The following is a 14077-nucleotide window of genomic DNA, read 5'->3' as shown; positions in this document are numbered from 1 at the left end:
TGTAGTATGTAGCAGTAGTGTGTGCCCTTGTAAATCCTTTACAGTCAATAAGCTGAAATCCTCTCTGAAACACTCATCTCTTCTTTGCACACACAGCTCACAAATGTCGTGTGAAAAGCACTTGTGAATACTTGTACTACTACATGCAAAAAAATACCAGCTGCTTTAAATGAAATCAATCATCAGATTCATTTCTTCACCCCAGGGCAGTATGGTTTGTTCTCTTTTATGGTGTCTGGAGGTAAGGATCTGTGAACCTGACTTTATGTGGAATTTTCTTAATATACAACAGAATAGTCAATGCCATCATGGGAATGATCACTGACCCAGACAAGTGCCGATCACTAAAGCAAAATATTCATGTAAATTACCAATAGGTAGTAAACACTACACACACTGAAATAGCTAATAATGCATACCTTAGTTCTCATCTTACCAGACAGATTGTACAAAGAAAAGAAATGCTAAGAATGATGATTTTCACTGATAATTTTTTTCCCAGTGTTTGCAGGAAAAACAGAAGAACATAAAGCTGTTTTCCCTTTAAACAATTGTTCACACTAAACTAACAGCTGCTCATCTTTGTACGTCTTCTAATTTCAAATTAGAGCTCTGTGGCTCACTCACAACAAAGTTTTATGGTATGCTAGCATTGTGCAGCTTGTGACTCTTGGCTGGAGTCCTCGCAGCAGATAACTGCCCACTTGTGTATTTCTTGTAATACTACACTATAAGTGGGTTTGAAAAAATCATAAATAATTTACCTACAGAAAATCTAACAGTTTTAGGCATCTCAAGTCTTGTTGCACATTTGATTTTAAGCGATTGTTTTAAACCCTGTTGACGTGGATAACACTGGCACTAAATTGTCTTTATAGCTATCTTGAGATTTCTAGGTTTATAATCATAGACCTGAGTTGGTGAAGAAAACCACCAATATTTTTGTCTTGCAAGATCTCTAGCTGGTTAAAGGTACTTTGGTCTACAATATCCATTTTTAGGAAAAAAAATGAGCTCTTACAGGAAGTTTAACAGTCCTTGAGGTACTTCTCACCAAATAACCTGGGATTTAACTCTTAGGTGAGCATAAGATTTTTAAAATATTTGCATTAATTTTTTACTTAAAAATCTCCCCAGATATTTCTAATTTAGAACTACAACGAAAGGTACTACTTAACTGAAATAAGATACATTACATACTCACACTTTCACTGAGATATTGCACATAGGTGGCCCATTTACATAGCTTTGTAGCTAATAATTTAATGCAGAATTACTAAAAATATGAATACCAGTATGTAAAATAGAAGATATTTTAAATATTCCTTGGGAAGAACTGTATCGCACTTATCGAGTCTCTGAAATATTAGACTTCCGCTTGCATATAAGTAAAACTCAAATGTTAACAAACTTTATAAAATCATAAATAAAAAGCCTCACTAGCAAATTCTAACCTAGGCTGTAAAAAATACTTCTGGATCACCTACCTATTAGTCATGCACACACGCACACGCACGCACACACAAAGGCGATGAGCATAGTGTGCACACTCACGGAGTAAGCAAAGTATTTAGAGTTGAACCTCGGTGGTATTTCACTGACAGATATATAATACTTAAGAAATACTGTCTAACCATCCATACAGTTGCACTGGGCTCTAAAGAGGCACATTCTTTGTACACTGTTGACAACAGCCCTGAAATCACAAGTTTTACAGAGAAAGGTAGGTAAGCGTTACACGCACAGACATGAACAAGTAAACAACCAGACGGTATAGTTGACACTGCATAGAAAAAACACAGTCCAGGTCAGCACTGAACAATGCAAAATTGAACAAAACTGGTATGTTTGCTTTAAAGATTGCGTTTTTGTTTCTTTTTTTTTAATTTTCATTTTTGTTTTAGCTCTTGCTTTTAGTCTCGGTTATCTAAGTAGCCTGGACTTGTTTTGGTCCTACTGCAACGCCATTACAGTCGAGAATGTACTGTAAACAACCTTGAGGTGGTGGTCGCTGAGGTGGGATTTTGTTTGGCTCTGGCTCCTTTAGTGATCCACTCTGGAAAACATATTTGAAAACAGAAGAGGAGAAAATTAGAGTAGTTTAGTTCCAGTTTTCCACTAATTTGCCTTTACTTTCATCTGAAATCTCTTTATTGGCTGGGGACTGAACATACAATTTTAATTCATTCTAGAAAACATTCTCAACTTTATTTGGTGCTTGCCATGACAGAGAAATCCTAGACTAATCCAAAACTGAGTTAAAAAAACACAGAATCAAACAACAACTTGTTTTCCCCTTGCAGCATGTGATCAGTTTCCCCTTGCAGCCAGGTGCCCTTAGCGCCTTCTCAGACCTTACCGCCATTTGCGCACGCTCTTCCTTCTTCAGTTCCCAGCACCTTGAACCATTTTTCTGTATCTCATCACTCTGCAGTCTTTTTTAGAGTACAGTGAATAGAACTTCAACAGATACCTTTGTGTGATTCAAGAAATAATGTATTTTTATAACATTTGTTTCTGGAAGCAGTAGCACAGCAGTGGTAATTTCACTTTGATTCTCTGACTGTAAATGGGAAGAGAGATGTGCTACTCTAGGCTAACTAGTTGGCTAAGCAAAATGAAAGAAGGAAGCAAAAACCACAGACAAATAATGAAAATAATTAAAATTACTTCATGTTACTCCATCTGACATGTTATTAGAAATACATGTAATAATACTTACATTTTCAAAAGGGTGGATTTATTCAGCAGTATCATTTTTGAATATATACTTGTTCAGAGGAAAAGTGGGCCTGAACCAAAATCTTGGAGCAGAAAACCCTTTGGGAATGTTAGCACTTGAATCCAAGCTTCGTCTTGGACTCATTTCTTATATTTAAAAAAATGAAGTATGTCAAAAAATTGGACACAATATCTTGGTTGGGGTGTTTTTTGTTTTTTTTTTGGGGGGGGGGGGGTTGGGGGGTTTAGGATTCAGAAACTAAACTGCCATCTATCACGAGGAAAAACCCAGGATATATTAAATAGTAAATGTAAAATTAATAGAACAGTTTTTGCCAAACTTATTTTTTTTCTGATAGTTTTGTATGTGATCTCAGAACTGCAGAAATAAATGTTACTCAAACGATCCAAATTCCAGCACAGCAATCTAGAAATTGTGCTTTCTAAATGCCACATTGACACTCTATTGTGTGCAGCTGTTCCAAATTGCTTTGCCTGCTTCAGCTGCATAAATGAAAGGACATGAGGTCCAAAACCAAGTTGTGTGAGTTACCAACTTTCAGAAGACCAACTGAGGTGTAAAAATGACTCACACAAAAGGAATGAGGCAAAATCTGATCCCCGTGTTAACGGATCCATACTGATCCATGCACAGCTCTCAGTGCCACCAGATAATTTTAAAATGCTTTCGTGTGACTTAAAGTCTTCCCTGTTTTATTTCTCTTTTTCTTCTAGACTTCTGAACCACACGATAAAGTTGAATTTCTATCCTATTCCTGTTTCAATGACTCAGTAAGCATTTGTGGTATCCACTTTATATAATTTTCATCACAGGATCTTGCTGAAAAAAAAATATATATACATCAGTAACCCCTTGGATACTGAGCAAATTAGCACAGAGAATGGAAACCTTGAAAAGCTGCCCTAGAGGAGCTAACTCCTTTCATATTCTACTACCATTGTTCTGATGCACCTGGCACCTTCCTCTACACACCCGCAGGGCATTTGGGCGTTCTGCATTACAGAGAGCTTCTGTTTCCTTTGGTGTTGAAGTACGACACGTGGAGTGTGCCCTTAAAGGGAAAGTGGGAGTACTTGGCTTTCAGGACGTTCAGAAGCTTTCTGGAGGACTGAGCTGACCACATGACTTAGTTAAAAAGCATGCATAGCGTCTCGTAAAGAATATTACTACTCTTAGCATGTGATAGACTTACTAGTCCTGCAAAAGGCCATCAAATACTGAGGAGCTCTGTGCGGGGACAAGGACCAAAGAGAATGCGCACGTTGCTGTTTTTCTACTGAAAGATTACATAGGGAAAACTCATATTTTATTTAGAAACTGAAAATAAGCTGACGCTTTAAATTCACACCACTTAAATATTAAAACAACATCTGTAGGGCCCCCGTTTCCTCCGTGCCTTGAGGCTGAAGCAAGTCTGCCATTTGTTCTTGCACTGAAATGGTCTCAGGTTTTATTGCACACGCTATTTAACTGACTTGACAACATCAGTACTTATGCAATCCACATATCTTTCTATCTCACCAAGAAATTATTTTATCCTAAATTAGGCTTTCAATAAACCTTATAGAAGCTTGCAAATCCTCACCTCAACTGTTCTGGAAGTTTAAAGCCTTTGTGCATTTTCTGTTGGAGATGTATTTTCCCCACTCCAGTCATTGACTGCAGCTGTCTTGATTTTACCACCCACACATCCTTTTTTCACCAGATATCACCTGGTGCTTCCAGGAACCTCACCCACACTCCAGGCCAATCACACGGGTATATTACTTTTGCTAATTAGCCAACCCACCCAGGCTGACCCAAAAAGACTAATTAGCACTACATTCCTATTTGAGAAATCTTACTCATGGTTTTTCAATGGTCTGTAGTAATCCAGTCTTTTTCAAGAGGGTTTTTTTGGGTTGTTTTTTTTTTTTTTTCTTTTTCCCCGAGACAGTCAGAAGCCTTGATACTTGATATTAAACACGGGCTTTGAACCACTCTTGTTTGCTGTCCTGAGCCAAGGTCTTTAATAAAATCCAGGCTTCTTCTAAAACACCACTTGTTGGCAAATTGACTGCAGTCTGTTACTCCTCACCTCTCCAGCATGGTGTGCCAATGTAATTGTAAGAGCTGCTAACTCCATATACGCGGCACAGCCTCTCTGAACAGCGATGCTGGACTAGACCTGTCCTGCAGATGTTTTCACCCCTCCTGTTCTTCTTTTTTTCTTTTATTTCCTTTGTTGCCCAGCCTAGAACATCACCCTCCTACCAGTTTCTTTCAGTACAAACATGTTTTCATGCACTGCAGTTCTCATCTACAAACTTGCTGACTGCTTAATTCAAACACTGCAAGAATGAAGGATTAGAATGTGGACTATATAATGGAAAATGGCCCTGGACAGATTCTTATTTGTATGCTCAAGGCTTGCCAGTTAGTAGTACCATACTGTACGGCAATTACTAGTGCAGAGAATGGGAAACGACAGCATTCAGTATGGAATTTTAAACCATGCTGAATGGTTTATACTGAGTGAGGTGTGGTAAATGCTGTGGAAGAAGCCCTTGTTGCTTTCATTTCAGGAATGCAGCTTTTATATCACATCAAAATTCCCAAAAGAGAGGATTGCTGATATTGATAGTAACATTCTCTGGCTATGGTTACAGAATCTCTCCTTTTCAAAGGGAATTTATTGTTTACATAGCTATTAGAAAAACTATAACTCTACTTGTGGAAGCAGAAAGTCCCACGAATACTTTAGGAATGCAATAGTGACTTCTCAGATCTGAGTATAAAAATCAGTGCTTTGGCTGCATAATGGTCTTTAGAATATTGGCTAAGTTCATTACAGCCGGAGCAGAAACCCAGCTACTTGTGTAAAATATAAGTGCCCATAGATGTCTCTGTAGCCCTTCTTCTTTTCCATACTCACCTGAAGCAATGTGCTTAGAATTCTTTAGGTAAAACTGGAGTAGAACAGTGTTCTTAAAGCATGCCGTATTACAGTTTGATCAGTCATGCTACTTATTTTTCTATCTGTTTATGTAAATGCAGATTAGATTCATATATATTTGAATTTTGAATAATCAGAAGAATGCTGAAAGGGTGGAAGCAAAAGCAGCAACTTGGCAGTAAAATAGCCCCTAGGCAAGAGAGATCTTAAACTGAGTCCCAGCTAAAACTGATATTGATTTGGCTGTGTTTGAAGCTTTTGTGAACCAAAGTTGGAGCATGCATTGTTGTTTTTGGGTTTCATTTGGTTTTCTTTGTAATGCAATGATAGAAGCTTCTCATAGGTATTTCAATATTTGAAAAGAAAGCCATATTTTTCAGATCAAGAAATAGTAGGATCAATTGAGAATTGCCAAAGTACAAGCTGAGATTGATTGTATAAAGGAAGAAATGTGATTGCAAAGCAGAGGGGTAATTTGGATTATTTAAGTAGGATGTCAATAGAAAATGATTGCATTAAAAGTCTCCTAGATACAAATACTTAGTCCTTACAATGGAAGAACATCACCCCTGGTAAAGAAAGATGAATATAAGCTCATCAGATGATTTTCTACATCAGATGTAGAAAAGCACTGTTAAACTGAGCAGGCAGATGGAAGAGTGTGTAGCTAGAGCATTTGGAAGAACTCAGCTAGCTTAATTCAGCCAAAGAGGCTTGAAGGCAGTACAGTTCTTTTTACAGCACTGTAATGGCAAAGCACTAGATAGGGAACAAGCTGCACTAAAGGACAATGTGAACCAAGAAGAAACAGGCATTAGCTGAATAAAACTGGGTTGTAAATAAGCACCTACTGTATTATTTAGCAAAACACTGAGATCTTGAATTGACTTTGTGATATGGAGAATCAAAAAATAAGGAACTCCTTAGCACCTTGTTGCTGTTTTCTGCCTTCAGTGTGCAGTGTATGGTAAGGGTACTCACCAGTTGCTAGAACAGACCTTACTCTCTACAGGATGAACGTGGTGTAAGTGACTCATAAATGCTTCCTTGGTAGTAGAGCTTAACATGACAACAAAGCTTTTTGCTATTCATTGTGGACTGAGACAGGCAGTGAAATAGGCCTGATTCTAATCGTAAGACAGGTGTGGTCAGGCACACCTCAGAAAGGAGCCACTTTCACCACCTCGTGCAAAGAGGCCAGTGAAAGGAGAACCCACTCCCACATTTTACAGTTGTTTGGAGTTTCAGTGTTCAGCTTGGCCCAAACATATTCTCAGCAAAACTGATGCCAGCACAAAACATCTTCATTTTGCACTTGTGATACAGAATTAAAAACTTTAGGCCAGCTTTTGTTGCTCAGCCAGCTTTCCAAATCATCAATGCAAAACCTGTAAAATCTTCCTCTGAACGAGAAGGGAAATGACTGCTAAGAGGAGAAAACAAGCTATGCAGCTTAATTTTTACTTGGAACAGTATTTACATCATGCACTGAAAAAGTTTTGGTTTTAAACATCAAAAAGTACTATAGCTTATGTTTTGTATACAAAGTGCTTTCTATTGTTAGATAACTAATTTCTTCCTATAGAAGAGTTTTCTTCCTGAGTATTTTTACACATACTCTGAAAAAAGAATATCCTAGTGTAGATTCACTGCTATTTAATGGCACACTTCAATATTTTCTCTTGGACAATGAAACAGGTGACATCACATTGCCTATGCCAGATCTATTTTCCATTATTTTGCTGAAAAAAAGAAATATCTCACTACCAAACATGACATTTCTATACAAAATGTAGGATGTCGACTTGTCAGAAAAAAAATGTTTCTTAACAAGTAGCAGCACTTGTTGAAGTTAACTGGTCCCACTCCAGAGACAGATGGTAATTCTAATGGACAAGGATGCAATCTGATTTTATTGCAACTATTGCTTAATGAAGCCAGATTTCAACTTCAGTTTTTGAAAAGGGAACATTAAAAGTATGCTGTTGCAAAGCAGCTGTCAGGCAGTTCTTCCCAGTAAAAAATTGCTCCCCACAGACAAAGAAGGAATGTGGACTATGTGATAGGAGAGAGCTCCCTGTGTGCTAAAGCAGCTGGAACTGAAATGTAATGAGTGTGCATATTTATACCACAGAAAGAGAGCTGTAAGATAGATGGACAGGAAGATGAAAGTGGTACAGCATATCTAGAAGACTATCTAGTTACTGGAAAGTTAATCTTCCTTAAATGTTTCTCAGTGTACATAGATACCTGTAGCTTAGAGCTTGCTAGTGTCAATATCCTGTGCTCTTATTTGAAACTGTAAGGAATGTTCTAAGCTCAGGACCCAGGGATGTTGTCTGATGCTATGCTGTATCAGCTCCTCTGGTCTTCTTAATATGAGATGACAAGTGATCCTTTCATGAACAGGAAGAGTTAAAACCTGGAGTCACAATGATCCATTCATTACTGGATCCATTCAGAATTGAAATCTGTGCTTTGAAACAGAAGGTCTGAAAAAAGATGGAGCTAACTCAAGTCTGGTCTTAAAATGAGTAGTTTGTCAGAATATTGTTGTATCAGTGTTACAGAATGGTGGAGCAGGAAAAGGCTTGGGAAAGGACAAGTCAGTGAGCAAAGAGCCATACCCCAAAGAAGACTGAAGTTCAGAACTCAAACAGAACGTAAGACCTGTCTGCCAATGTTGTGTGGGCTTCTTTCCTTGCTTTGTCTGATACAGCACAAGCACAGAGCCACATGTGGGCATCGCTGGTGACTTGTTGGAATCTGAGAACCTTCTTGAGTCTCTTGAGGAGATACTGGAGAACAATCTTTGAACAGGTGAAAAGAAGCTTGAACTACTGGCAGCTAGGCAGATGGAGCACTGATCCACCACTAGACGAGTGGTGGAGGAACAGAGAGGTTGCTTGTTTTTTCCCAATTGATCATTCAAGAATATCTGAAAATGAGTTGCACTGTTTTGGATTGTTCTGTAATTTCTCTTGGTAGTTATTACCCATGTTCAAAACCTGTAATGCTTATTTAGCATGTGGTCCTTATTCAGAATAAACTATGCTGATGACTACTGGGTAGATAGATAGAATCCTTGTAAGTTAAATGTGGAATACAGCCAGATGGCTTTGCCTAACAGGTTATGACTTAGAATTCAGAGAGATCAAATTTAAAAAGTCAAGTGCCGACAGAGAATGATAACACAAAAGTAGAAGGGAAACACCCAGCACAGTGGGGAAAGGAAAGGAGGCGAAGGAAAAACCTCCAAGAAAAGATGATTCTATTAGGTTCAGCTTAAATAAGCAGAATCAGTAGAATCAGTAGAAATAGATGAAAAATATGACGAAATAGAAAAAACATAGAGGTTTTTATATGATTGCAATTATAGCACTAAGACCAAACAAAGAGATCTAACTTAGACTCTATGTTTGTATCTGTTTATGTGGCAACACTTGGTGTTCCATAGTGATAGGATCACTGTTTTCCTCATTTTAATTTTGAAAGACTGAGTTTTGCTACATAACAGATTGAAGACATCTTCTTGAAGACTCCCAAAAATGTGAGAAATGGAAGCTGTTTCTCACAAAAATCTACTGAGAACATATACTCTACATCGGAATGCTCTTGATTACTTAAGAATTAAGTACATTTCCTTTGTTCTTGAGGTGAGTCACCATGGAGTCTCAGAATTCTTGAAGACATTGTCTGCTTCTGTCAACATAATGGGCAGATTGGAAGACAGATGGTCAGAAAGTTAAGAAAAGCATTATTTTGTTGTTCAGTTTTGACCAAAATCATTATTAATATGTTTTTAAAAGTTATTAATTAGCAGTACTTCTAATATGTGTTGGTTTTTTTTTCTTTTCCCAGTTTTATCTAGCATTTTGTTGCTTTATGTATTATAAAAATTACTAGCAGTAAGGCTGTTGCCTTACTTACCTGTCCTACAAACAATAAGTTATTCTGATCATCCCGGTCCTGATGCTGGAGTCTGTCACATTGCTTATGGGATCTTTCCCTTTGTTTTTCTCTTCTATGAAATATTTTGGGAGCAGCTCTTTCTGTTATCAAGCTTTACTCAGCTTATCTGCAGGGAGATCATGCATGTATTCTTCCCAGACACTCCACTGACAACAGACATTCAGTACAGTCAGAACGAAAAGCAATAATAATAATACTAATTAAAAAAACACTCACAAAATCTAGAGACAAACAAACAAAAACACAATCCACAAAACCAAGGCAACATCCTGAAAACTTCTGTTTTCACTAATTTCTATTGATGTCAGTAAAAATTGTAACCAAATAATCCTTCTAATATGTGCCTTCTAGTGTCTTTTATTACTGAAGTATCCCTTTAAAAAGCACATTAAAAAGGCACGCTTGTTTAGTTGTGGCACACTAATTCAAAACAAGCTAGGAAAGATGAGCACTTACTGGTATTTTGATTTAATCATCTTCATTTAATTGATACATTTCCAGCTAGCCACCAAAACCAACCGTGTAGACATCACTACTAGAAGAACTGAGCCATACGTACTTACCTCTGTAGTGATTACTCCATCTACTGGTACAGGATCTTAATAAACATTTTTAAATAGGTTATTTTAAACTTTACAGTATTTTTCAATGAAATCTCTGTTCAGTATCTGTGCATTGTGTCCTACTGCTGTCACAGAGGCTCAGATTTATTTTCCTGCATGATCTTCAATTTTCGTATCTTGCTCTCTGAATGTCAAGCTTAAATCAAACCATGCAATGAAACAGTGTTTTCAACAACTCAGCCAGAACTCTTATAAAGTACCCTTAATCCATCAGTTCAGTCTGTTGCGATCCCTATCACTTCTGTAAAGAACAAAGGATCTGCCTTGAATAGATGTCATAATGAAAGATGGACAAAATTGGTGTAATAAAATATATGCTGTCATTATTTATGCGTGATAATTAAACCTGGCTGTTGTAAACACAGGTGGAATGAAGTGTGCCTTCCTCATGCCTATTATCAAGAAGCACTCAGCTCTTGTTAAGTCCATTACAATTCTATTTTCTTCTGTTTTTCTTAATTCCATGCATTAGGATCTAAAATCATTAGGATCTGACATCATAACAACTGCTTTTCTTGTATTTTTGTGAAGGTAAAATAACTAAATGTTAAAAAAGCCCCTTTGATTAAAATAATCTTCTCTTGTTCAAATACACAAAGCTGAATATTGCACACATATATATGTACAATTAGATATATGTACATACTAAGTAAGCACATACTTTCTGTATTAAAAATAATGAAATTAAATGGTGTAAATGCATGATAATAGAGGTATCAGAAATTGCAGGAGAGAGAGCATTTCGCGTGGGTAAAATGTACCCAACTTGCTGCTCAGGGCGGTGCAGCTCCTGCGGTGTGCTGCAGTGCTCTGCCGTGCTGGAGGCAGCTCAGGACATCAGCTGCCACAAAGACGAGGCCACGAGGTGTCGCTGGGACTCAAGGAAGCAGAACGCAGGGCAGTGAGCAGAGCGAACCCGCAGCTTAACAGAGAACTTGTAAACATTGTTTACTTTACAACTGAAAGAATGCCTGTATGACTTACATGACCTTAAACGTATTTTTTAGCGTTCTGTTGTGGGTAAATGGCTCAGCAATATTCTTAATGAGTCTCGATAACAGTCTTAGATTTTCTGACTATTTGGGCATCTTGCTGCTGCCTGACTGCTTTTCCACTGAGTCACAACAATAAGTCTATAAACATCTTAATGTAACAAGCAGTTTGCTTCCTAGGAACTATGGTTTAAAAGGACTTCTAGGCAGATGCAGAGAACAAGTAGTACAGAATAAGTAATAGGATTTCGTTTGTAGTCACTGATGGCTGTCAAAGTGTAAAGAAACTTTCTGAGGTACCCACACACCATAAGAAGAGCTCATTGTACACTAATGTAGACCACAGAAGATATTCAGTTACCAGCTACACAGATAAGTTCTCTGTTTATTGGCTAGGTATACTGCTTTGTTCATATAGAGTCAGTGATGTCATGGTTTGGAGATACAAATAATTGAAGAGGCATATACTAATATCATGGGATCTCCGTGCTGCCTTGCCATAAGCAAGGAGAAAGTCAGGCTAATCTCTTGAGTATGTTTACGATCTGAATTTCTTTTGGATACTACTCCACAAATCCATGTGTGTCTCTTTATGAACAGATGATATGGCTGCCATTTATCTCCTAATTAAATGTCTACCAAAGAAATACAGCACATATAGTTTTAAGGCTCATCAGCTAATTTAGTGACATGCTTAAGGCAAGCAGTTCTTAAATTACTCTTGTTGTCTGCTATTGTAGATTTAATTACAACAGGGAATGATTTGCTTTGCATCAGTTCAGTAGGATTTTCATGTGTTAGTACTCAAACTCTATGTTTACCCTCATTCATATAGAAGGCAGTCTTTCCTTTCCCAAATGTGTATGAAAAGAGTATTGAAGTAAGTGGAGAGGGACTGTGACAGCAAGTTCTTGGAGGTGGTGCTGGTTGGTGGTATGAAGATAGCCTGGCTAATGTGAGTAGGTTGAGCATTAGCAGCTGATGGATGACACAAAGCTCTAGCAGGCCTAATCTTGGCCCAGATGCTCTTCAACTAATCAACTGTTACACTGCAGGTGAGCTTCTGTGAGACTGCAAAGCAGAGCATCATTCAGAAATGAGATCCATGCCTGGACTTTAGCACAGAAAAATTTACTTTTCGTAACAAGCAGATGAATACTGACTATTAGATTTCCATAAAACTCCATGATGGATTACAGGGATCCTTCCCAGTCGCGTGTATTCCCTTCAGTTAAGATCAAATCAAGTAACTCTATTGTCTACCTCGCATAAAAGCTTCAGTGGTTAAAAAAAATGCTGCCCATCACAAGGAGTTTGCTTTGAAATGAAGAAATAGCAAATACAACAGATGGAATGGAATAGAACTGTAACCACTATTATGGAAGCACAAGAACAGGTAACTTGATAAGTTTGCTTTTCTCTCTGGAGCTAATACTTTTTATCCACTCGGTGTTCACATTTGGTTCAATTTGCTCTCTCAGTGTAGTAAAATAAACAGGAGAGAACCGTTTGGCTGCAGTCAAATCACATGGGGGCGCAGGGAGTGAAGAACGAATAAGATAAAGACAAAAATTAGAAAAAATCAACCATATGTCTGTGTAGCAGAAGAGGGGTGAGGAGCAGCTCATTGACTCTGTACTGAACTTAAAGTAATTGCACTGAACTTCCCTCTGGGTAGAAAGTAAAGAAAGTATGAAAATGTTTTAAAATAGAGTGTTATGAAAGGAAATACGCCAAGTTCTGCTGTTCTGGTCTCAAAACAATTAAAGCACCATCCTCCACTTCTGCATTATTTATATACTTCTTGATGGTGTGCTACTTCTTTCTCTTAAATAGAAAGTAACCAGGATACTGGGGAATGCTCCGCTCTTTGAGATTTTATGTGGTTATGGATATTGTGCCTCTGGTGCATGCATCTCACTTCCATTAGGGATATAAACTTCCTTGTTCTGTGGCTGATAATGCAGCGTGATCTCAACAGAGCTGTTGAGATTTTCTTAATATGATTTTCCTTATTTTCAACTGCTAATATCACTGTAATCATTTGAATTTTATGGCAATATTATTGCATAATGTAATATTTTACAAAGAATTTGCTTAATCACTACAAGTATCATGATTTGATACGCAGCTTTGAATGTGTTTTACTAATATTGCTTTATATATAAATGTTGCTACAGAAGCACTCATCAAATAGCCTCTACTGAGCAACCGCCTGTAGTTTTGCAAATCCACACAGCAGAACTTTCAGCAGTGATCCTTCCTGTCAAAAGATGGAGACAGAGTTAAGCGATTCCTCTACCTGGAGCATTTCACTGGGTACTTTCACGTACTGTTTTGTATTTTAAGGAAGGATTTGAGAGAGGCTTCTTAGAAGAGTTTTCAAAAGTTAGAAGGGGCTGCAAAAGGAGGAAATTTGGATTTCCATTTATTGCCTACAAGTAGAACACCTGGATTTTGGTTCATTTCATGGAAAAAATCCACAGAAATCACATTCCTAGATATATTTCTACTGAATGTTTTCATCATGGCTGTATGTAAAACAAGCTGTCATTTTTAAAAAATAAATAGAAATGAAGTACGTGTTTGAATTTACAGTTATATAAGGCAGATAAAGCTGTCCAGGGGTTCTTGCTTTTCTTTGTAGTGGGAAGACTCGTAAAGTGACTGATAAGAACAAAACTGGTAAGTTTTGAGTCCTGTAACTCAAAATGCTCTCTTTCCTGGTATGGTTTGATCATGCTGTCAAAGGTATGCAGAAAGCTGAGACCACAAAAGCACGACAGTTTGTTGGCTGCACAGACAGGGGGGA

General features: G+C 37.7%; 2 protein-coding genes across 11 annotated transcripts in view; one reads left to right on the top strand and one right to left on the bottom strand.

Moving 5' to 3' along the window:
• SYN2 (synapsin II) overlaps positions 1-14077 on the bottom strand; it is a 143672-nt gene that overhangs the window by 4480 nt on the left and 125115 nt on the right. For both annotated transcript variants that reach the window (XM_048957734.1, XM_048957736.1), the window contains exon 11: positions 1996-2056. In XM_048957734.1, the coding sequence (XP_048813691.1) occupies positions 1996-2056 (61 nt within the window). The remainder of the gene's footprint in view (positions 1-1995; positions 2057-14077) is intronic.
• The window catches only part of TIMP4 (TIMP metallopeptidase inhibitor 4), a 107527-nt gene that overhangs the window by 34570 nt on the left and 58880 nt on the right, over positions 1-14077 (top strand). The window lies entirely within an intron of this gene.

Source organism: Lagopus muta, chromosome 11, assembly GCF_023343835.1.
Source record: "Lagopus muta isolate bLagMut1 chromosome 11, bLagMut1 primary, whole genome shotgun sequence".
NCBI classification, from domain to species: domain Eukaryota; kingdom Metazoa; phylum Chordata; class Aves; order Galliformes; family Phasianidae; genus Lagopus; species Lagopus muta.
The sequence above is the reverse complement of the archived record's forward strand: the minus strand, read 5'-3'. Positions and strand labels throughout refer to the sequence as shown.